This window comes from Carassius carassius, chromosome 41 (genome assembly GCF_963082965.1).
Source record: "Carassius carassius chromosome 41, fCarCar2.1, whole genome shotgun sequence".
Lineage (NCBI taxonomy): Eukaryota > Metazoa > Chordata > Actinopteri > Cypriniformes > Cyprinidae > Carassius > Carassius carassius.
The window spans coordinates 26,548,769-26,574,866 of record NC_081795.1 but is presented as its reverse complement, the minus strand read 5'-3'; the positions used below and the strand labels follow the sequence as shown (position 1 = coordinate 26,574,866).

At 39.0% G+C, this 26,098-nt stretch overlaps 1 protein-coding gene and 1 non-coding gene across 2 annotated transcripts in view; both read right to left on the bottom strand.

Annotated features, from left to right (window-relative positions):
* Positions 1-9,483: 9,483 nt before the first annotated feature.
* The window catches only part of kpna4 (karyopherin alpha 4 (importin alpha 3)), a 20,793-nt gene continuing 4,178 nt past the window's right edge, over positions 9,484-26,098 (bottom strand). Inside the window, exons 5-17 of the mRNA XM_059533669.1 lie at positions 25,178-25,230; positions 24,959-25,054; positions 24,785-24,870; positions 24,073-24,159; positions 17,964-18,133; positions 17,425-17,469; positions 17,213-17,344; positions 16,999-17,127; positions 15,912-16,016; positions 12,304-12,375; positions 12,065-12,227; positions 11,579-11,673; positions 9,484-11,347 (exon numbers count right to left, since the gene is read on the bottom strand). Of these exons, the coding sequence (XP_059389652.1) occupies positions 11,249-11,347; positions 11,579-11,673; positions 12,065-12,227; positions 12,304-12,375; positions 15,912-16,016; positions 16,999-17,127; positions 17,213-17,344; positions 17,425-17,469; positions 17,964-18,133; positions 24,073-24,159; positions 24,785-24,870; positions 24,959-25,054; positions 25,178-25,230 (1,332 nt within the window). The 3' untranslated portion in view covers positions 9,484-11,248. The remainder of the gene's footprint in view (positions 11,348-11,578; positions 11,674-12,064; positions 12,228-12,303; positions 12,376-15,911; positions 16,017-16,998; positions 17,128-17,212; positions 17,345-17,424; positions 17,470-17,963; positions 18,134-24,072; positions 24,160-24,784; positions 24,871-24,958; positions 25,055-25,177; positions 25,231-26,098) is intronic.
* On the bottom strand, positions 16,090-16,391 carry LOC132123733 (small Cajal body-specific RNA 7). The gene has a single exon (XR_009426654.1). It is a non-coding gene; the product is annotated as a small Cajal body-specific RNA 7 (non-coding RNA).

Genomic DNA, 26,098 nt, shown 5'->3' with positions numbered 1-26,098 from the left:
CCAAATGGGACCCGTACATTTTTGTCCATCGGCTCCACTTGGGCCCCGTGTGTGTTAACCCATAGGGGCCCATGATGGTTCCATAGTGGGCTCCAAGTGGGGCCCATGTGGGTGTTCATTAGAGGGGCCCACATGGGTCCCAAATGGGTTCTAATAACTGGGGCCAATGTAGGCCACATACAAATCCCTCATGGGGCCCAGATGGGTGATTGCACTAGACCCACAAATGGCCCTTATATGGGGTTTTAGTGGGACCACAGTGGGTCAGAACTGGGTCCCATTTATATTTCTCTGGATAAAGTTAATGTGCTAATATGCAATAAAGCTCTAAATTAAAATATTTACTTAAACAATTGGTGCTTAATACATTTTAAATTACATGTTAAAATATTTCAAATTTGAAGAAAATGACTCAGAATCTCCAAATCACATTTTTTATTGGGTAAAACAAAATAAAACAAAACAGGATAAAAACTGGATAAAAATACTGTAACACTTTCTATGAAGCCCATATTTATAATACATTATAAGGGTACTCTTAAGGCATTATAATGAATGCATAATGCATTATAAAAAAACGTGTAATATGTTATATCAACTCATGAATAATCATAACAATTATAATACATCATAATACAATGCATAACATAATTCATCATGGTTATAAGTTTAAGAGTATGATTATTTATAACACAATGAACACCATATTAAATCTACTTAATTTACAGTATAATGGACTGTGTCATATCTTGACATTGTGTATTTAAGATCTGCACAGTATCTTACTACAGCTTGTGAGTGGTTAGATGTTGCGTGTTACTTGAGTGTTTCCTTTGGAGCTAATGTTAATTGATGTGAGCTTAATACTCTTAACTGAAAAAAAATGCAATCTTTTATATGGTTACATTTTATTTTGATGGTCCCCTTAATCAATCGATTATAAGCAACTTTGCCACTACATCCCAACTAACTCTAATTAGAGTATTAGTAAGCTCAAGAATGGTAGAATCTAATAAGGTAGAATAAGTTGACGTACTTGCAAAGACACCTATGTCATTTTTTCTGTTGGTTGACCATCAAAATAAAGTGTTAGCAATAGCATATATTTACAGTAGCAGACTTGGTAATACTCTAATGACCGCTAGTTGATATAGTTGCAGAGTTACCCAACAGCTGTCTATAGGGTACCATCAAAATAATCAAACTGATATTACAATAAAAATAGTTCAAAGCAAATGTGTCATATTAGACATTCATCTGATCTGATATCTGATCTTATGGCTGTTTGAGTGAAACATTTTTTTTTCAATTATTATTATTACTACTACTTATAAGTGATCTTTGACCGCTTTAAGTAAAGTAGCATCAGAAAAATGGCAAGATATGAGACTTATAATACATTATAACTATGAGAAATATAATCCATTGTAAAAGTGGATGCAACGTGTTCATTTTGTTATAATCATACTCTTAAAAGCTATAACCTATAACTTATAAGCTATAAATATATTAAACCTGTTCTTATGAATATTCATGAGATGATCCAACATATTATAAGTTGTATTATAATGCATTCCTTATAATGCTTTAAGAATACCCTTATAATGTATAATATGGGCTTCATAGAAAGTGTTAATACAAAAATACTTGAACAGAACAGGATGAAATGGTATTATTCCTGGGCCTGTGCAGACTTCTCAGCTTCATACCTAAAATAAACAAGTAAAGAAAGAAAAACAGAAAAGTCAATTATTTTAAAATACTACTAAAACATTTACAAAAGCATTAAAAAACATGAGTGGTTAAATTAAGTTGTGCCAGTACTTCATATTTTTGACTAAGTTATACTACTAAAGGTAATATGAACAAGTTAGAAGTAACACTATTCAGTTTAGAAATTAAATTTTAAAAGTACTATTATTTTAGTATTTTGTTGTATATTCAATAACACAAGTAATTGTTTCACACCAACAGCTTTATTCATGATTCATCTTTTATTTTTCAGAGCTGAACTTTAACACAGAATTACCAAAATATTAACCATATTTCATCAATGAACATACATATAGCCTACAAGTAAAATCATAGATAACACATTTTGTCAGTGGAAAATAAATGGTGTAAATATGAAAATAAAAGTTTGAAGAGTTAATGTACTTAATTAGTAAGACTATACAACAATATTCAGAGAACACATATCATCTCAAAACATATAAAATGGTCTTCTTTATGGAGACGACTCTTCCCGTCTGCCTCGTGATGGTCCAGCTGGTCAGTGAACACCACTGCAGGAGAGAAATGCTAGTTAGTACGGCCTAATTGATAAAACAAACGAGACGACTTAAAGTGTTTTAAAGTTCACCTACCTGTGCCTATTTAACCTACTCGTACGACTTTTAGGTCTTCACGGGTCTCCCTATTGGTCTGCTGGTGTCACTGTGGGAGAAAAATACTAGTGTATTGGGAAAGTGAGCAAGTAAAAGGACTATACGACGAGTCTCTCCTCTGGTCTGACAGCCGCGCTGCGGGAGGAAAAGGCCAGTTAGCATAGCTTGACAGAGTTCACTCACACTATATTTTATAAAAATAATGTAGCTTTATATCTAGCAAACACCATCAGAATAAGAGGTATAAAGTTAACTTACCACACTCTTGTGGGCTTTCATCTTCACAATAAATCTGTCATGGTGTCATGCCATGGCACGGGGAGATGTTTGTTAACACCTAAAAATTACTAACACCTAAAATGCAACTCATTACACTCTCTGAGTCTGTGCTGTCTGTTTTGGGGGGATGGACATTAATAAATCAGACATTATTTTAGTTTATCCCAATTTGATACTTTACTACATGTTAGGTGTGTATAAATTTATTATTCATGCAACAATGCTTATTACTGTAATAACGTTCATTAAAAAGCATTGCTATATGGATAAGAACTTGCTCTCATGAATGTTTTTATCAGGATTTTTGTAAAAGGTTTACTACCAAACTGAATGAAATAGCATAGCATTCTTCGTGACCAGAGTTGGCATATTTCATTCTGTAACCTATACATTTTATGCTCTCCAAAAAGACACTTATAATATCTGGATCTGGCAACACGACGGAGATGCAGCTCTCTATCAAGGCCCGTTCGGTGACCAAATAAAGTAACTGACGTTAAAACACCTGGAGTCGTCTCGTTTGTTTTATCAATTAAGCCGTGCTAACCAGCATTTCCCTCCCGCAGTGGAGCTGACTGACCGGCTGGAGCATCGTGAGGCAGGCGGGAAATGTTTTGTGACCTCCGGAGGACGCATCCTTGTAAATGAGACACAGCTGATTTCTGTTCCCTAATTATGCACGTTAACTCTTCAAACTTTTATTTTTACACCATTCATTTTCCACTGGCACATCCGACACGTTTGCCCACAAAGATAGCATTTTTAATCTATTATGAAGCAGACGTGCCTGTATGCGCTCACTTTAAAGCGTTTTTATGGAAGTGAAAACGTTATATGGGCGTTTGCGTTACACGCAGAAACATTCAGAAGCATTGAAACTTGTTTTAAGCCTCTGTCCAATGAATTTATAAATAAAACATCCTACGTTTGCTAAGTAAACTGACAATATTTTAATTTTTATACAATGTTAACCCTTCAGCTACGACAGTTCAATCCCGACTGGCTTCGTTAAGTTTCATTAGTGACTCTGCCATTATTTTTCAAATATTTAAAAAAAATATGTACATCCAATTATATAACAGCAGCAGTAATTCGGCTAATTTAAAGTGAAATATAATTATCTTACCTTGATAGTTTAGAGAGTTTATCCATTGACACGCAGGCGCAGACCGTGTTGAAGTGGAGAGTAGCAACCGTTTTTTTTTTGAATAAGAAGGGGCGCGAAGACACGCACGTCAATCATCGCATGACTCAATGACCGCATAACACAAGTGCTTTTAGATTATAAGAAAAAACCCTTTGAGATACTTATAAATAAAATAAAATAGGATTATTCATAAAATAAATAATCTTGTATTGTTACATTATGATATAACCTTAAATGATATAAAACATGAAATACATACAATTAAATCAATTTAATTGTTAGGGTTAAGTAGCTACTCATAACTGAATAGAAATAAATAATCTGCAAAAAAAAATATATATACATTTATATAACTATAAATATATCCTAATATAGCCCAAATGTGGCCCATCTGGGACCCACAAATAAACAATAGTGGGAAGCCTAACTGGGGCCCATAACTGTATCCAAGCTGGGGCCCACATTCAGCCCATCAAAGTGCCCACTCTGAGCCCATGCCCAGTTGACACCCACATAGCCCAGATAAATCCCATGTGGTGCCCACATGGACATGTTGGCTGGGATATTGTAAGTAAAATCAACTTAAAGTAAAGTAAAGTAAAATAACGGAATATTATCTTATTATTACTATTATATATCATGACCATTTTGCGATTACATATAATTTAATGCTGAAGAAAAGAATGAGTGTCTAACGAATGTCCAACACAAAACCAACTTTACCGCAGTACATCTGGAGCAGTTTCTGAACAAACATTTTTGCTCCCGTTATGGCAAAAACTTAAGTCTGAATAAGTAAATTTTAAGACTTTTTTTAAGTACCGGCGGTGGACACCGTGTGCTTGCTTTCGGTTTCGTTTTATTGCTAGGGTAAAATTTAAATCACACTTGTACAGATTGCAAGCATCCATCTAATTTGTAGTAAAAAAAAAAAAAATTAATAAATAAAAAAAAGGCTTTGACGCTTAAAAGGCCTATTAAATGAACAGGTTTTAGAACACTATCTGTTGGAGGGAGAACGTACCTGTCTCCAGAGCTGATGGACGCTTTCGAAACAAGCTCGGTTGAGATGCGCCTCGACCGAAATTTAGAGAAATATGGCCGATGCTTCGTGGCAAAACCAAAGTAATGGTATAGTTACAGATGACACTGACGCTTCAAAGCGCGTATCGAGTAAGCAAGGCAGTTTCACACGAAGCTCTGTGCCGGTGTTGTGTTATTCGGTTCCTGTGTAGAACTGTTCCCGTGGGTGGAGTTTACGTGAATAATCATAAGTTTCCTTATTGTTGAAGTGTCGTTGAAACAACGCGCAAATGAAGAGAACTGAAGATATAATGCACGCTCCCCAAATCGCTACTCAAGATTATTGAGAAGAACCACTTCTCAATATCATTAACTCATCGTTATCTTTAGGTCACGTCCCAAAACCATTCAAGCTGGCAGTTATTAAGCCTCTTATTAAGAAACCACAACTAGATCCTAGTGAACTGGCAAATTATAGGCCTATTTCAAATCTTCCATTTATGTCTAAAATTTTTGAAAAAGTTGTCTGCTCAATTGAGCTCCTTCCTGCAAAAAAAAAAAAAAAAAAAAAAGATCTGTATGAAGAAAACGTTTCAGGCCCCACCATAGCACAGAAACTGCACTTGTTACAATTACAAATGACCTGCTTCTTGAGTCAGATCAAGGCTGCATTTTATTGCTAGTTTTACTTGATCTTAGTGCTGCGTTCGACAGCATATATCATGACATACTCATAGATCGATTACAAACCTATACAGGTATTCAAGGGCAGGCTCGAATATGGTTTAGATCCTACCTGTCCAATCGTTACAACTTTCTGTATTTAAAATTGGAGGCATCTCATTTATCACCAGTAAAATATGGAGTGCCACAAGGATCCGTCCTAGGTCCCCTTCTATTTTGAATATAAATGTTGCCCCTTGGTGATATTAGAAAATACGGGATTAGTTTCCACTGAAATAAATGCTTTAAACTAACTGCTAAACTGAAATTGCTTGTGTAAAAGATAAATAATAATAATATGAATCACAATAATTATACAAATCATAAAATGACTCCGTAATTATCATTAAAGCCAGACTTCTATTGACTTTTAATTTGGAGCAAGATAAACTGGAGTGACGGTGTCAGACATGCGTTGCTTTTCTCTCATTTGATTGGTCCAGCTTCAGTTGGAGATCTCTAACCCAGAACATAGCCTGACCTGGAGCAGGTTAGCTATTGAGTGTAAGCAGAGGTGGGTAGAGTACCCAAAAACTGTACTCAAGTAAAAGTACTTCTAGAAATATTTACTCAAGTAAAAGTAAAAGTACTAGTCTTGAATAGTTACTTGAGTAAGAGTAAAAGAGTATCGGATAAAAAATCTACTCAAGTAGTTAGTTACTAGTTACTTTGGGTCATATATACTGAGCCTATTTTTATTTAGATATATAGATAAAATGTATGTAATGTATGTGTGCGTGTATAAACGTATATATTTCATCAGCCTTTACTCCAATTTATGTAATTTATTATAAAACCCTGTCTGTTTACTTAAGTAACAGATATAGGTGTCATGCCATAACATATTTTTAATACGACTGACTTTATATTAAATGTGAATTTAACATTGAAAGTTAATGTGATATAAAAATTGCTACTAATCTTTCATTGTTCAGAAAGAGAGCAAATAACATTTACATTATTAAAGATCATTTTCACTGACAGTCTAGATTTCAATCACTCTCAGAAACTCCCATTAAAATCACTGAAACTGTTAACACTGTGAAATCAATATCTTAATTAAAGATTCGTACACACATCTGCACTTTGTTGTTTCTGACGAGAGAATTCGCCAGAAAGAGGTATTCAGTCAGGAGCGAGTGAAGGAAGCACCTGCATTTAAGCGATGACTCATCGGAACGCCTCTGATTGGCCAATGCTTTAATAAGCTCAACAGAATCATGTGTGATTGGTTATAATGCGCAGCGCTGTATAAACACATCTATCTCTGGCTAAGCGCCAGCAAGCGATCACAGATCTGAATTTAGCAGCTGATAATATGACTCGCTGAACGTACTTGCACCAGTGTGATTGTATTAAAATTAATGAAATCTTAATCGGCTATTTTTTGTCTTTTGGAAGCTGCATTCAACTTGACTCCCCTCTGTTATAAGCCACACACGTACAACAAACTAATGTCACAGTGGTATCGTGTACTGTAATCGAATGTAGCCCAAGTTATTACCTGTTAAACAGTAGACAGCACACGCAGTGTTCATCTAATAAGGATCTCCATCGCTAGCAAATAATAGCCTTTGCAGATTTGCTTTCAATTCAGTGCAGTTCCAGCCACGTTTTCAGCGCTCTTTCTGTTCTTAAACGTTACAACTCCGAGTGAACCATTTCAGACGCTCAGCGCGTGCGGCAGGGAACTGAACGACTCATTCAAACTGATTCATGAACCAATTCACTCGTTAGCCATTCGGTTTGATCAAGCCTTTGAACAGAGTTGACTCAAAAGAATGAATCATTCGCGAATGGGCATCGCTCATTGCCGAGAGAAAAGTAGACGGCGCGTTTGGAATAAACTGAAGCATTTATAACATTTATTGCATTAAGATAAAGTAGCGAGAGGGGCGTCGCCCATAGTAACGAAGTAAAAGTACAGATTTCCCCCCCAAAATTTACTCAAGTAAGAGTATAAAGTACCCATCTTTAAATATACTCCGATGTATATTTACGTATATGTAACGAAGTAAATGTAACTCGTTACTACCCACCTCTGAGTGTAAGTTACTATAGCAATGAATGCCGCTAAAAGCCAAGCCACTTAAGTGATACCTAAAACCCAGGATTGGTGCAAACTAACCTGAAACTTACCTGGCTAGCCAGCTAATCCAGCTTCATGATACAGGCCCCAGATGAAACTTCTAAATTATCTAAGATAACAGTGTATTAATGTAAAAGATTGGATGAACAATATGTTTCTCCTATTAAATTCGGAAAAGACAATCTCGTAGACTAGTTTGCAACTAGAAAGATGTACGGTTACTTCCTCTACAGTCAAAAATCTGGGTGTTATATTAGACAGCAACTTGTCTTTTGAAAATCATATTTCCCATGTTACAAAAACTGCATTCTTCCATCTTAGTAACATTGCCAAGCTACGAAACATGTTATCTGTTTCTGATGCAGAAAAGCTAGTTCATGCATTCATGACCTCTAGACTGGACTATTGTAATGCACTTCTAGGTGGTTGTCCTGCTTCTTCAATAAACAAGCTACAGGTAGTCCAAAATGCAGCAGCTAGAGTCCTTACCAGGTCAAGAAAATATGATCATATTACCCCAATTTTACAGTCTCTGCACTGGCTACCTATTAAGTTCCGTATCAGTTACAAATTAGCATTACTTACCTATAAGGCTCTAAATGGTTTAGCTCCTGCGTACCTAACTAGCCTTCTACCACGTTACAATCCATCACGCTCCCTAAGGTCACAAAACGCTGGACTTTTGGTAGTTCCTAGGATAGCAAAGTCCACTAAAGGAGGTAGAGCTTTTTCACATTTGGCTCCCAAACTCTGGAATAGCCTTCCTGATAATGTTCGGGTTTCAGACACACTCTCTCTGTTTAAATCTAGATTAAAAACGCATCTCTTTCGTCAAGCATTCGAATAATGTATCTCTTAAATTGTGGGTGTAGTTGTATCTGATCAAATGCACATTCTTCTTCTTCAGCTTGGGTTATACTAATTAATTTTACTCTGTTGGAACAGCAGCTATGCTAATGATGTCTCTATGTGTTTCTCTGTTTCTGCTGGGATCTTCATCCCGTGGTAACTAGGATTTACACAAGCTCCAGTCTGGATCCAGAACACCTGAGAAGAGATGATGCTGACCCCTCAGAGGACCCCAGATGATCCTTACCTTGAATCAACAAACAGAACTAACAAATATTGCTACAAGTGTGACTGCATCATATAATAATTGCTGTTAATGGGGTTCGTCCGTTTCATTTTTCTGAAAATTCCTGTCATTTTCACATAAACTGATCACCACTTACAAGCTACTACTAAATATTGTAGAAACGTAATTTTCTGTAAAGTTATTTTGCAATGATTTGTATCATAAAAAGCACATAAAATTAAACTTTAATTGAATAATGGAAGGGTGAAATTTTTTGGAGGTCAAATTTTGGGCTACCATCCACTCCCATTATATGAAGCAAGTCCTGGACATTATTTAATATAACTCTGATTGCATTTTTCTGAAATAAGATTACCATATACACCTAGGATGGCTTGAGAGAGAGAGGTAAATCATGGGCTAATTTTCAATTTTGGCAGAACTATCCCTTTAATTACTGCTTCGTTTTCCAAGTTCGGTCTATGATGCTGTCTGATGTACACAAACTACAGCGAATTTATTCAGTGCATAACTGTTCAGTGAATATGAATGACTTCATAACCAGAAAAACGAAAATAAGAAAAGCAAATGCCTTTATAACAATTAATATCTATTTTGCATGTTAGGCCCTCCTTAAAAAACGCAATAAAATTAAGAAAAAAAAAAAAATCCTTATTTGAGCAATTATTTTAAAACCACCATCAGGAGCTTGTTTAAAAGCTCTCCGATCAGATTACAGACAGCTGAAGAGAGGAACCGGTGTGACACATCTGAATATTTATTTGAATAGGTACAGAGCCTGTAGTCTATGTCCAACAGGATAGGTATACCATCTAGTTTTTCTTCTTTTGAAACTACATATTTGCAAACAAGGAATGCTGTTGGGGAGGGTGGGCTGTAAATAAAACGTAAAATAGTCATGAAGAGGTTATGCAAAAAAGAGACAGCTCTACAGTCAACTAAAATTGAGAAACAAATGGATGGTAATCCTGTAGTTGAAAACAGCGCTTTCATACCATTACCTGTACGTGCTTCAGGATGAAGGCACAGCACAGTCTCCCAGAGACACAGGACATGTTATCCATGTCACTCCACACTAAACACAAATCTAGAAATAAAGAGTGACTCTATTTGCGCTACAAATAGAAGTTTGAGTTTTGTCCATATTGCTAATGTTTACATGCCTCCAATGCTGCAATGTGCAAAAAAAAAAAACGGTGTAGAATTGCTTGTCGGTCAGGAACGGTGAGGGGCATAAATGGGCAGAAAAAAAATGATAAACATTACAATAGGTACTTGTAAAAATGGAGAAAAAAAAAAAACATGCTTACAAAACTAAAACCCACTAAAATGACCTATGCTGTAGTTGAGCACATGCAAAGGATATGTCTGAAACCTCTCACACAGAAAACACCTCCTCACATGACCACGTGACGGCTCAGAGCCGTCGGTCGCAGATGGAGCTGGATGTATTCCCAAGAACAGAAAAGGGGAAAACTCATGAAAGCAGAGCAGTATAGGTCTAAAAGTACAACAGCCCATATTTGTGCAAAGCTACAACAGTGCACAATGTGTATTACATGTATTTACACCAGCACTGAAAAAAAAATCTGAAACGGGGGACGACCAAAAGAAAAAAAAGGAGGGAAAAACAAAACTCACTGGGACAAAATGCACGTCCCCAACGATCTCCTCGACACAACACCCAAAGCTCAGTCCAGTGTCTTCAACACTAAATTATATTTAAAAGGGAAAATTAAAGTCATGACATTGTCTTCTTTAGATCACTGATGTCCAGTCGTTCCATTGAAGGTGATTTTTTTTCTTTTTAATTATTTATTAAGCCTCCTCTTCCAGGCTATTCCACAATTTCCCGTCGAATTCCCAGATCGGTCACCTTCCACACGATGTGGACTCGCTGCGTTCGTTACATTCAGTCCTGCGTTTCACCAGTCAGTCAAGCACACACACCTTCACGTCCATTCACTTGCACACACGCAGCACAGTGACGTGCCGCTGGATTGCAGAGAGAGGGCTCTGGTCTGCTGGGTCTGTCTCCAGCACGTCAGATGAACACGGCCCCTCAGCTCAGGGGCCAATCACATACACACACACACACACACACACACGCCTCAGGCCACCTCAGAAGTGTGTTCATGTCTCTTGGTTGTTGGCGTTGGTGGTGAGGTTCTCTTAGCGTTCTTACCTCAGATAATTCATGCGAGATGTCTTCGTTATTCCCATTGGTTCGGTTTGGTTTTGTTTGAAAGACACGCGTTTGGTTTAGATGGTCGTGTTTTGAAACGTAGTAGTCAGCCACTCACTCTCACTCGCATCCACTCAAAGCCGTCTGGATGCTCCCTTCAGAAGGCCAAAGAAGCTCCACTCAATTTCTCTCAGATCAGATGCAGCTGGATCCCATCAGCCATAATTCTCACACTCTCTCGCGCTCTCTCTCTCTAATTATTTTTAATGTTGAACAGAGTGCTGCATCACAAACAAATCTCCAGACTTCCCCGTCGCGTCTAGAACTGGAACCCTTCTGCTGGCACGTTGGTAGAAGAGTTGAAGCTGTACGTTCCTCCTTGGATCGCTTCGGGAACCAGGTTGGAGTCCTCATCAATCTGAAAGAAAGAAATGTGCCAACGGTTGTAAAGCATGACGCCATCAAGAGCTGCATTTGCCTGCAAGAACCCATCTAACCATTCATGAAACGATCACTTCGCTGAAGAGGTAACAAAAAATACTAATTTACATTAACAGCCAAGTAAAATATATACATGTTTTTTAAAACAACCAAACAAAAATCCTGTCAGAGCATACATATCAGAAAGAAAACAGATCCCGAAACTTACATCATCAGATGAGAAGAACTGATCGATGATTTCATAAGCCAGTTTGTAGATGTCCTCATTCTCGTGGTTCTGCAGTTGCTCGATTTTCTCCAAACCTGAGCAAACAAATGATTGCCATCCTCAAAACTACTTGCCACAATAAGAGAACAAAACTAGGCTTAAGACTTTCTAAATGAGTAATTGGTGAAAGCTGCTCAACCAAGCTGAGGAAGACAAATTATATAACAAAAAAAAGTATATACAGCTGAGGTGATCAAGAGTAATGACTACGATGGGACAGGCAAAAAAGGCAACATTTTAATAGAGCTAGGCTTATAAAATATTGTCCCTGGTATTTTGAAATGAACTGGAAGGCAGCAGATATTCAATGAATTAAAGTTTGGTATGCAGTTCTCCAGTTAAGATGGACTACAGCTCATGCATCATCTACTACAGCAGTGTTTCTCCTCCCTATCAGCAGCTACACCCGTCTCCTCCTCTGCTCACCTCCACACTCCTCGATCAGGTTGGAAATGGTCTCGGCTTCATCATCAGCCATCTTGAGGATATTACTGAGGCCGTCCAGAACCACCTGCACCACCTGAGCGTCTTTGACGGTCAGCAGGTTACAGAAGGGAGGAATCACTTGCTGCTGGATCAGGTACGCCACCTACAGGACCAGAACACATCTGAACACAGCTTCTCTTTTACACTCACAGTAATGTGTGTATGGATGAACAACACACCTGTTCCTTTCTGCCACTGATGGTCAGGTTGCTGATGGCCCACGCCGCCTCCTTCTGAGTGCCAAAATCTCCCTGAGAGACACATTGTGTTATTGAGCACTAGTGTCATCCACATATAACCCTTGTGAGTTGTTCAAATTCACTGCGGTTTCATTATGTTTGGTGTGAAAACATCCACTAAATTAAACTGCTGTAAAAATGTATCAAATATTTTTTAGAGATCGACCGATATGGGTTTTTCTATAGCCGATGCCGATGTTTAGAGGTCAGGGTCAGCCGATGGCCGAAATGTGCTGCTGATTCTTAGGGCCGATATCTTGAAGTTTTCCCCTTCATTTGCATGTTAAAATGTCACACTAATAATAAGTGGATGCACAACATTTCTAAACTTATTATCATTTATTGAGCACTGACTTGAACCTTCTCTCGAATCTTAATTTTGTGCACTGCACGGTATTAAAATAAAAAATGTATCCAAAGTTAACCAAACAAAATCAATAAACTGACCAAGTATTAAATATATAAAACAGGTAATATATATATATATATATATATATACATAAAAGTTTTAGAGCATTTATCAAGTAGAATTTTTCAAGTTTGTTGGAGCATAAATGTAAACTTAAATATACATTTAAATAAATACAATTTTAAAAATAAAAATCTGAAAAATATAAAAAATAAATATATAAAAAATAAATAACAGTAGTGCTGCAAACACACTAGCACCCAGCAACATTTGTGTTTGGTATAAATGACACAGAACATCTAAAGTGCATTCTAATTTCAAACTTACATCGCAGTCTGTTCATTATTAAAATAAAGTACAGTCAACCAAACATTTAAAAGGTTACACTGGTCAGTTTAAATAGGCCGTAGTATACCGGTCCACTCTGCTGTTATGCCAAGGACGTTTTTGCTCATGTGAAGAGGATGATCTTTTCCATCTAGTTTACATAAAAAAAAAATTATAGTTTAACATTCAGATACATTGCGAATATGGAAATATTTGGATATGTGCAGAACGAGACGTGAGCAATAACCTCCAAATACATCTGGTCAAACCCGCGCTCGCTCGTCCTCGTATGGATCGGATCATTTTCCGAATCAGCAAAAAAAAAAAAAGGCCAAGACAAATAAACATACGTTTTGTCTTTTTTATTAACATTAAATTATTAAATTAAAATATATGAAATCAACTTAAAGTGCACATAATATCTTCTTTTTAACATAATAGCCCGACTTCTCATTTTCCAGTGTGCTGTGATGAAGTGAGCAGTTATCATCACAGAGCTCTCCGTCCCCCTGGACGTCCACCCGTCTGTCGTGAGCGCAACAGAGGATGCTCGGGATAGTTCATCCACAACCGTTTTCTTCTCCTGTTCATAAAGATCTGGCACAATATTTTCACTCTAACCTCTTTCCTTCATCATTATATCTGACAGGGAAGCCAAAATGAACCGGTCGTTCAAGCTCCTCCGTTCCTCCGCTCGCCATGACCACTGAGTGTGGACTAAACGTGCGCAACTTTTTTTTTTTTCATAAATCAATCCGGGGGTCACGTGTGTGCCGAACCGAAGATATTGATCCGAACGGATCACGGATCAATGATGATCCGTTGCACCACTACTATAGTGTGTCATTTGAAAACATTGCAGATGCGTTTTAAAATACAACAACGAGCACCACGAAACCATTTAAAGAGGCGCATTCAGCGGTCTGCTTGACGGGAAACAGTCAACAAAGTAAAATGATCTCCAACGTATGGCGCGCTCTTCATTTTATCAAATGATCATAATCACATCTATTTATTTTACAGTCGTGCTACTAGCATTTTATTCAGACTAAAACCCCTTTAATTCGGATGAGAAAGCTTTTTTTCCAAGTGGCTTTTGCACATAATAATAAAACCGCTGCAGACGCATTTTGCAGCATTAAGGTAATTAATTGATCATTAATTTAAACGATGATCGATCATGGAAACTATCGAATATTGACATCCCTAAATCCAAATGAGTTGGATGGAAACGTGGTTATTGTCTGCGTCAAACCATGCTTCCGAACAAATGTGATTCACCGTTCTGGGCAGCTCCAGGACAGCTGTCTCTCCGAGCGCGGTGCTGTCTGTGAGCGGCGGAGTAACGTCAGAAACAGTTTACTTTGGTAACGTCACGCTGCAGTGTTTGTTAGAGCTGTCAACTTCTCCACCCCATTTACAGAGTGAAATTCTCTGACTACCTTTATCTCCCAGGACTGTTGTTGAATCTTCCAAAAGTTTTGGCTTGGGGTGCTTCACATGCTGCTGCAGCAGCACTTTCCACCGCACCAATAACACCACGCTGCCCGCCGACGTGCCTGACTTTAAATCGGCGCTACTAAACACGGATATCGGCCGATGCCGATATATAAAAAAATGACTAATATCGGCCCGATATATCGGCTGGATATATCGGTCGACCTCTAATATTTTTCTATTTTTGTTTTTATAAATCTATTCAAAATCAACTTCAGTGCTGCTCTTCTTATCAGTAAATGACCAGCAGGAGGGCATGCAAGTGTTAAATCCACTTGTTTTTGTTTGGTCTGTTCTTCTCACCATCAAAAGGCAGCAGGTGCATAAACACACTTATTTTGTTAGTGTTTACTCCATGTAGTTCTGAGAGCTGAGGTGTTTTAGATTTTCTCAGATACATCAAGGCAAGTGTGCAAAGGTCTCTCTCTCTCTCTCTCTCGCTCACAAACACACCCACACACAATAATATGCTGTTATACTCCATAAACAAGTCAGAAACTAAGCTTTTTTTGCACAGGGCTATCTAAAGGGTTAATGCTCCCACTTAGTGATCAACTGTAAAAGTAACAAATTTGACCTCTTCCCAACAGGGAAAACCACCAACCATCAAGAATGCATGATTATATGGCGTCATGGCTTTGCAATCAATATGTAGTTATAATGAAAGTCAAAGGGGCAAAAACAGCCACCAACAGTAAATGAGGGAGAAAAAATGAATCTAATGCTGCACAAAAACTAACAATGCATCCAAGCAAATGTTGTTACTAATCTTTGACATGCACAAAACTGTTATAAAAGGTACAAAAATATCCAGTTCACAATCACTTTTTATATAGAAATTTTATATTTCCTTTTTTTTCCTCAAATCAGCAACAATTTATGAACTTGACAATTAAAGAGTTGCAATCTTGGTTGATTGATAGATTCATGCAAAAAAGTTTGAAAGAAATATTTATCGGATACATTTTCACAGCAGTTAAATTTAGTGGATGTTTTAATCCACAAACATAATGAAAGGGTAGTGAATTTGCCCACAGTGTATCGAGTTTTTGAAAATTTTCAAAGCATTTTCCCAAAATGTGTCAAAAGATTTGGCACCAAAAATCACTCCATTTCCTAAGACAGAGAACCCCCCTAGTGGATGAAAACATCCCCAACACTGCATAAGGGATAAATAAATACCAGTAAATATTCACCATTCTCTACCCATGTTAATAGCACAGTAAAACCTTAACCGTTACCGCTATATTCACACTGTATATGCTATTATTAGCACTTTAACAGCTCTACATGCCACTGTTTTCAGGTCACCCACCTTATCCAGCAGCAGAACGATCATGGGCACTAGACTGGCATCAATGACGGCCTGAACCTGCTGCTGGTTTCCTGCCGTGATGTTGGACAGGAACCACACAGCCTCCTGCAAGAGCATAACACTCAGACTCATTACTCTAGCATCAGAGCTGATGAGCGTGTGAGAGACAGTGGTGCGGTCGGATCAGATCCCAGGACGTGTGAGATGAATCACAAGCCCTGCTGAGACTGTGGCGCTGGCGGCTGAGGGTGAGGATGATACTGAGGCTCTAATCATCAGCCAGACCGCAGAGAAGCCTCTGTGTGAGCGGCCCGCCTCAGATGCACTCCTGTATCAGCACTGATCTCTGCCACCCCCACCATCAGCCCCACACACACACACACACACACACTATACAAAGCTAAAATACACTTTAAACATTCTAAACAGTATTCAGCAGTCACTCACACCAGCACCACACCTCAGCTGTCATCATGTCCAACACAAAAGCACATCATTTATGCCTTGATGGTACTTTTCAGGAGCATCCAAAAGATCAGCATTTCACCCCAAATTAAATACAATAAATATTTCACCAAGAAAATGGTACTGGCCCTAAAAACAATCCTAAGTGTGCTAAAATTAAATAACCCCGTAAAGTGCCCCCATTATGCCTTTTCAACTATTAACTTTCATGTAGTTGTGTGTGAACAAACTATCTGGAAACTTGTAAAGACGACTTGACTCTGGACCAATCACAAAGGACTGTGCCTTCTGACCAATCACAGCAGTTAGAGACTGATGCTTTGAACCGCTTCGCTAGTTCGTTTATGAATTATTTAGATATTTGGTCAAATTAAATCTATTTCCTGAGACAACTAATATGTTTCGACCTTGTATGCATGTAAAACTGTTTTCGGAGAGTTATAAAACAATATTAGCAACCTTAAAAATGGCATAATAGGGGCACTTTAAAACACTTATTACTGTAGCCAGAAGTAATTAAACTCTCATCGACTAAAAATACTTGAAGCAAAGCAATTTCTTAAAGATGTGGGGGTGAAATGTGAGTGGAGGACGCTGTGAGGTTCACATGGGCACTGGTTACCTTGTTGATCTTCTCTTTGGGGTGCGTGAGGAGCGCTGGGAAGTGCCCCAGAGCGTCACAGTTGAGCACCACCTGCGTCTGTTCATCTGTGCCCGTCACAATGTTCCCCACCGCTCGCAGAGCTGCCGTCTAGAGCCATACAGCTAACATTAGAGAGGCTACTCGTCACGCCGAACACTTCAATGAGTGCAGAGCACAACACGCTCCTCTGTACCTGAACTTTGACCTCCTGGTGGCTCAGTAAGGGCACGAGGTACGGTACAATCCCCGAGTCGATGACCATCTGGATCTGCTCATTGCCAGCGTCTGTGAGATAAGACAGCGCCCAGACGGTGTCCACCAGGATCTGCACAGAACACAGTTCAACCCATCCGCACGTCTGACACGGAGCGGTGCATTTACACACGGAGCGAGAGCAGCACTTACGTTCACATCAGTGTGGTGGATGAGCACGCACAGCGCAGGGAGAATCTGTGTGAACACACACAACATCAGCACCAGTCATACTTTACACTCGCTCCACAACTTCACTGTTAAAAATCATCAGTTATACCTTTTAAGTTGCCAACATTTTTAGGACTTCAGTTGACAAAGTGGATCATTACATACCTTGATTTTATAAGCAAACTAATGACTGATATTGAACTCATTTTTTGTACACAGACTAATACTCTTACATTACACCAATGAGTTCAACACCTATATTAGATTCAATGGGCAGTGTAGATCAAGGATGGAAATTAACAGTAAAAATCACCACATACGCACACTTAGGCTTAATTTACCTACCAAGAGAACTATTTAACTAAATGAATTATGAATCCAATGCCACTTCAATCTTCAATGCTTGAAAACACTACATTCAGATTCACGTTCTTTCAGGGGTTTTAAGCACCTGTGTGAACCCTGCCTGTCTATCGCTTGGGTACCAGCTCTCTCTGATCACAGACAGGTCACTCTCATACCTCCTGGATGGTCTCCATGGGCGGTGGGGGGTCCTTGTGCCGGCACAGGTTCACCATGACCCAAGTGACGTTGCGGAGGAAGGTGATGGGTATGGAGGGGCTGATGAAGGACAGGAGCGGCTTGACCACACCCAGACTGATGACATAGTCTCTGCACTGAGGACCATCACCTGTAACAGCACAGAGATCACTCATCTGACACAGACAAACACGAGCACCCATCAGCCCCTGCAGCTGCTACAGACACATCAGACCAAGCGCTTCACCAGGAGTCTGAGCACATGGCCATCCGTCCATCAGGAGCTGATGCTACAGGAGTCTGAGCATGTGAATCCAGTCATAAACGAGACAGAAGCTCACGGAATCTTCCAAATTTTGGATGAATAAAATCAAATAGGTCTGTACCCTTACAATAAAACACAAATTGGACCAAATAACTATTATAATATGAATTCTGCATGTCTCTGTGTGAATTACACAGAAGTGTGGTTTCATTTCATGACGCTCTGTGTTTTTAGTTTCTGCTGCCTCTATAATATGATCACATGAACACAGGCAAGAACGGCTCTGAGAGTCACTTCATGAGCTGTTTTCATGAGTTTCATTTGATAAAAACTATCATCATATCTATACAGAAAAGTTTGGTTTAACTGGAAGACACTGACAGAAATATATTTAATGTAATGATAGTTTTAAATTATTGAAACATTTAAGGAATAATTACCAGGATGTAATTAAAAAAATATATATTTTAATCTACTATTGAGAGATGCTTTTGATAATTCACATTTAATGAAACCATTCAAATAGAAATTAAACAAAAAAAAAAAGGCCTTAAAATTTATGGAAGCGTATGGGTAGCAATATTCAATTTGGAATGTAATATGCAAAATGGCAATGCATTTCTATATTTACATTTTCCAATACATTTGTGCAACATTTGGTGCAAAATGAAAAGACATAATTTTCATTTGCCATTTCATACACCAGTTGTAATATGTAAAATGAATACTAATTTTAACGCTTTATAAGTTGCAAAATTCAAATGAAAATGTATTACAAAAATGATTAGATATGTATAACATGTTCAAGCAAAAACTGTGGCAAAATGATCATTTAAATGCTATTTTTCTTAAATGCATGAACACTCACATTAAAGACACTTACGATTACATTTTCATTCAATGTCCCGCAATGAATGTAGCAAAATTCAATGTGCACATTGAAAATGCATTCCGAGCCGATCACGTGTCCGCCCCCTCGCGCCACGTCAATCACTGCGTGAACAAGGCGGGGCTTGCAGAAGATTCAAGTGAGAGAACATGGACAAGACTGTTGGTACGTGTACGTTTTGATCATTTTGGTTTATGGCTTCAATATTTCATTCGCACTTGTGGGCGGAGCTGAAATGCTGCTTTCATCTGATTGGTCGAATCGCTCCAGCTTCAGCTCGGTCTTTTTATTCTTTCATGCAGAATAAGAGTCAGTTCGAGTGAAGCACTGTAATGTCTGAAACTACACTCACTGTTAATTAGCATAATATTTGAATCAGATGTAGCTGGGCACATAATTCGTGCTGCTGCGACCTGCAAATTATTTCTAGGTTGTAGTATTGTATGAATATTGTGCCACTGATAAATACAGTGCAAATAGTTCTCGCTCTTTGAATAAAAGTGAAGTGTACGCCCCATCAAGCTCTGGCTACATAAACCCAGCAAACTCACGCAGAGGTGAGAGATGTCTCCCCAAGACTCGGCTAACGCAATCCTCTATTGTTTCTACAGAGAGCAGTGTGTGACCACCGGCCCCACCGCACATGGGAGAGCACGGACCCACAGCGCACCAATTGAAGAGGAAGCTGAGCACCTACATGCACATACAAGGAAAAAGCCGAGCTCCTGGAGGCGTGCCATGAGCGGAGCTGTAATACTGATGTTTTGTGTTGTTCCCATTAACATATATTCACTTATGTGCTGATTTCCAACAAAAGGCAGAAATCTGATGCAATTGTACTTACATGAATGGGGTCTTTTATCACAGGGACGGCTCCATGTTTTAATAGCAAACGATGTGCAAATCTAGCATTGACTTGGGCCTTGTTTTTAAAACATTTATCACTCAAATGACCAGAACACACAAACGCATTTGATACACTCCGTTGCTGCCCCGGAAAAACAAACTGCATCCACTGTTCATATAACGCTGGGTTCTTGGGGAAGCTGAACACAGTAAACTTTCCCTCACATCCAAAAATGCACTTAGCATTCTCGAACAAATTGTATGCAGCGCTGCCGACGATTTTGAAGCGCGTTGATGATGTGCGCGGTTTTGCTCTCCTCTGGTCAATGTGTGTGCATGCTTTTCCGAGAGAAATGCTCATATAAGGACTTCCGTTCTCATCTACGTCATTAGATCCACGATCGGAAAAAAAAACAGCCAAAACTTGTACCAACCCGGAAGTAAGATTTTCAGCACAGAAATTCTCAGTCATTGAGAATTTAAGATTCTTAAGATTCTTAAGATGCAGCACGAATTATGTGACCAGCTACATCTGATTCAAATATTATGCTAATTAACAGTGAGTGTAGTTTCAGACATTACAGTGCTTCACTCGAACTGACTCTTATTCTGCCTGAAAGAATGAAAAGACCGAGCTGAAGCTGGAGCGATTCGGCCAATCAGATGAAAGCAGCATTTCAGCTCCGCCCACAAGTGTGAATGAAATATTGAAGCCATAAACCAAAATGATCAAAACGTACACGTACCAACAGTCTTGTCCATGTTCTCTCACTTGAATCTTCTGCAAGCCCCGCCTTGTTCACGCAGTGATTGACGTGGCGCGAGGGGGCGGACACGTGATCGGCTCGGAATGCATTTTCAATGTGCACATTGAATTTTGCTACATTCATTGCGGGACATTGAATGAAAATGTAATCGTAAGTGTCTTTAATGTGAGTGTTCATGCATTTAAGAAAAATAGCATTTAAATGATCATTTTGCCACAGTTTTTGCTTGAACATGTTATACATATCTAATCATTTCTGTAATACATTTTCATTTTAATATTGCAACTTATAAAGCGTTAAAATTAGTATTAATTTTACATATTACAACTGGTGTATGAAATGGCAAAAGAAAATTATGTAATTTAATTGGAAAACGTAAATACAGAAATGCATTGCCATTTTACATACTGCATTATCATTTTGCATATTACATCCCAAATTGAATATTGCTACCCATAGGCTTCCATAAAAAATTGGGATTTTTGTTCAACTTTTTAAAAATTGCTGTTCAGTCGTGTTTTCAATTAATTAGACATGCTTTTTGATTAATATTTTTTAATATAATCATTAAAACAAATCCAAAAAAATGAAATGGGGGAAACCAATAAAACCGATTTCCTAGGACGCTCCATGCTGGATCTTTGACCCTGGGCTCGTGATAATACTCCAGCACACAGAGCAGGGCTCCTCACATCTGGTCCTGGATCCAGGTCAGTGCACCGCAGGGTTCAGCTCCAACCCTGATCTGTGATTCTCTCATCATCTGAAGACACTGATTAGCTCGCTCAGGTGTGTTTCATTATGCTGTGTTCACACCAAACGCGGATAAGGCGTCAAATTCGCGTCTACCGAACATTGAACATTTTGAGATCATTCGCGCGTGAAATTAACTTAACAGACGCGAATTTGCGTCATGGGGGGGCCTCTGCCACGCAGCATTTTCAACCACCATTTTTATTCGGATACACAGCAAAATCCCCAGAGTAAAATTAACTCTGTTCAGAGAACATTTGGTCCCTCTCTACAGAGAGTTAAAATAACTCTGAATCAGAGTTAAAGTTAATGAGATACTTAAGTGATTAATTAAGTGATGATTGTGCATTAATGATGAACATCTGCTGTAAACAAGTTCTCAGCAGAGGAGGATTCAACAACTCCACAAACAGCATTACCAGCTTCACTTATTACTAACCAGGGGTGCGTTTCCCGAAAGCATCGTTGGCCAACTATGGTCGCAAGTTCATCGCAATGTCCATTGAACTCATTGGTAACGACGGAACTTGCGACCATAGTTGGCCAACGATGCTTTCGGGAAACGCACCCCAGACTGACTTTATTTCTGTCAGACATCTACAGAAGGTCTTATTAAGAATTAACAGAGGTTTAGATGTTGATGATTTATTGAAAATGTATGATTACCATTATAGTGATGAGTGTTTCCTTCAGTTGGGCAGTTTGACTCTTCTTGCGAGTTTGTGGATTTTGTAACAGCTTTTACCAAAACATGTAATTTGTTACAAAGAAAACCAAAAACAAAGATGATCAGGTGATATAGTGTTTAACAGCAGATAGTAAAAAAAATGCGCTTATATCGTCACTGTCTAAAAGTGGTCATTTGATGTTAATAGATTATATTCACTAACAATACTCTCTTGCTACAGATTGGACATTTTGAATTTTTTTAAATACATAATAGGGGATTTTTTTTTCTGAGACACAGACATCAAGATTAAGCTTATGAATCTCAACAATGGTAACATGCTTCATGCTGCAATGCATGCTGGGAGCCACACTAGTATAAAACTCATGGCTCCCAGGATGCATTGCGGCATGAAACATGTTACCATTGTTGAGATTCATAAGCTGATTCTTGATGAAATTCAAAATGTCCAATTTGTGGCAAGAGAGTATTGTTAGTGAACAATCTATTAACATCAAATGACCACTTTTGGACAGTGATGATATAAGCGCATCATTCTACTTTTTGTTGTTGAAAACTAGATCACCTGAACATCTTTGCATCTGGCATTCTTTGCAACAAATTATATGTTTTGGTAAAAGCTGTAACAAAAACCATAAACACTCAAAAAATATAAGCTAGAGTCAAACTGCCCAACTAAAGGAAACATTCATCACGATAATGGTGATCATACATTTTCAATAAATCGTCAACATCTAAACCTCAATGCTCAATACGAACTTTATGTAAACGTATGACAGAAATAAAGTCAGTCTGGTTAGTAATAAGTGAAGCTGGTAATGCTGTTTATGGAGTTGTTTAATCATCCTCTGCTGAGAACTTGTTAACAGCAGGTGTTCATCATTAATGCCCAATCATCACTTAATTAATCACTTAAGTATCTCATTAACTTTTACTCTGTTTCAGAGTTATTTTAACTCTCTGTAGAGAGGGACCAAATGTTCTCTGAACAGAGTTAATTTTACTCTGGGGATTTTGCTGTGTAATTTTCTAAATATTACTGTTATAGTGTTATGAAATACAGTTTTAAAAGTATTTCAGGCGAGAATGTAGTTGTTTTAAACTCAAATATGCAGTTTATTTATAAAGACAGCCTTTATTTAAAAATGTTTTTCGCCGATTTCGGAGATGAGCTCCATGTGATCAGCGGGAGCATCGTCATCATGTATCCGCCGAGAGCAGCCTCACCTCGGCTAGACCTTCTGACATTTGCCGCTGGCTCTGATGTCTCTTTAGTGGTTCAAGATAAAATATTATTTGTTTGGAATAAAACGAAACGTTTCTTATCTTTAGCCTTTATTCAATTAATCTATTAATATGTTTAATATATATAGGTCCTTTTTATTCCTGTCTCTATAGAAATATGAACTTTTGTCATAAAGCTCCGGTTGACTGCTCACTGACAACAACAGTCGTTCCTCCATGTTGAATGAGTGACTCCTAGCAGGCTCCTGATTGGTTAACGTGGCGCGAATTGACGCCAAAGTTGAAATTTTTCAACTCGGGCGGCAGACGCGAATTCGCGTCAAACGCTTAACTACACAAAAAGCACCATTCCCGCTTAACGGGCGAAACACTCAATTGGCGTAATTCACACCATTCGCGCGAACTAGAAGCGCAAATTAGGCGAATTTGCGTCTTCCGCGCCAAACACCTCATGTGAACCCGCGAGACCTCCAGACGCACGTAAACGCGCCTTTGCATTGACTTAACATTGAAATCATTCGTGCCAGACGCTATATTCCCGTTTGGTGTGAACACAGCATTAGGGTTAGAGCTGAACTCTGCAGGAATGTGGATCACGTGGGTCAGATTTGAGGATCCCGGACAGAGTAACACTCACCGATGATGTTCCCTAAAGCCCAAACGGCCTGCTCACACACGTTCTGATGCGGAGAGTGCAGCAGACGCAGGAACAGAGGAACCGCATCTACACAAACACACAGATAAAGATAAGACACAGGTGAACACACCGCACTCACACACATACCACCCTAACTTCAGGTTAAATCTTTCTCATTTTGGTCAACTGTAGCTACCATTTTCAGATTGTTAATCAGAACCCAGACAACCTAAATCGGCGATAATAATGGTACTAATTAGTTCCACAATTTGGCCAAAAAAATTGTTCTGCAAAATGTGATATGCAATTTTGATGTGGTCCGTGTACAAAAAAAAAAAAAAAAGAAAATCCTCGAGTGCATTTATTTATACAATAATAATCCCTAAACATTCTCGTTATTAATCTGGTGAAAATGCAATAATTTGTCCACAAAAATGCTGGAAATTGTGAATGTCAAAATTGATTAGTGCACATAAGTAGCTTAAAAAACATCAAAAAAAGGCTCAGAAAAGTTGCTTCTTTAAAAGAGCCAAACTGAACCCAAATGGACTTTTTTCTATGACTAGTCACCCATGACTTGATCCTGTCAGTTTCTGCTATTAGACACGTGCAGAACTCAAACAGCGAAGACAGCACTGAAAACCTCTATCCAACACAACAGATGCTGAAACACTGAACTCAAACAAGAGCTGAGAGCGTCAGGTGTACGTACTGGACTGCACCACGGCCTGGGTCTGCTCAGATGTGCCCGATGCGATGTTGGTCAAAGCCCAGGCCGCTTCGAACTGCAGAGAAGGGCTACAGCACCGAGAGGAGACACAAACTACAGATCAGCACAGACTCCGAACACAGCGACTCATAATCCGTCACGTCACGCAGGTCTCACTTGTCGTCTCGATCCAGACAGTGCACCAGGATGGGCAGGATCCCAGACTTGATCAGGTCGTCTATGGGAGGGTTGCGGTCACTCGAGAGCAGCTTCCTGCAAGACAAGGTCAACAGGAAGTGACACCGGTTGTCAGTGCTCAGCAGTCACAGAGGACACTCTTACAACACTCCAGACTGCGGTTATCAAACATCATCATGAACACGAGCGGTTACACACCTGGCAGCCTGAACAGCGCTGAGCTGGATGCCCTGGTTATCACTGGTCGCATTCTACAAACATTCACAATAGGAACAAACATTCACACAGGGAAACATGTACAAGTCATATCATCAAGCAGCTATAAGAGTGAACCTCATGAAACAGCCGAGTCTTAAGTGTCCATTCAAGAGGAGGAAATCCAGGATCTTTCATTTAGTCAGTGTGACTATCCATGATGACTACGGTTCCAAAGAGCTGGAACATTTCGGAGATATATTTTCCGAACCGTAATAATGGCAAACTCATCAGTGATCAACAGAGCGGGACGGAGGAGAGAGCGGTGAGAATCTCAGGTGTGGCCACTTCAGGGGTTCCTCAGGGATCAGATGCATTAACGCTTCCATTCACACTCGGCCACATACGTGTGTTCACGAAACGATCTTCCATTCCCTCGATGCATGAAAATCAGTTCACATTACTAGAAGCAACAGATACGCACTGCACTTTATTCAGCTGTTGAGTGAGCATCATCAGCACTAGTGACAGAATCTGGCATTCACATCTTTAAATGAAGAGTTTAGTGGAAATACTGCAGATTGAAGATGCAATGTCAAATGGGGAGTTTCCTTTGGATCAGTTTGAGTGCGTTTTGTGAGATGGTGGTCCATATCAGTGGACAAGCTGTGGTAGTCTACCAGGAGCCACTAGCGGTCATCATTTCTGCTGTTTTGTAAGGAGTAAGATGTAAACATGTGGCTTCAACAACCTGACGCAGTTATAAGTGTCCAGCTGAATCTGAAACGGTTTGTGAGGTTGCACTGCAATCAGTCTCAAATGAGAGAAGATTCACATCTGGTCTTTTCACGATCAGCCATCCAATCCCAGAAAACCCAGCGGTCAAGCGTATCCAGGCCCTTAGAGATCAGGAGTATCCCATCT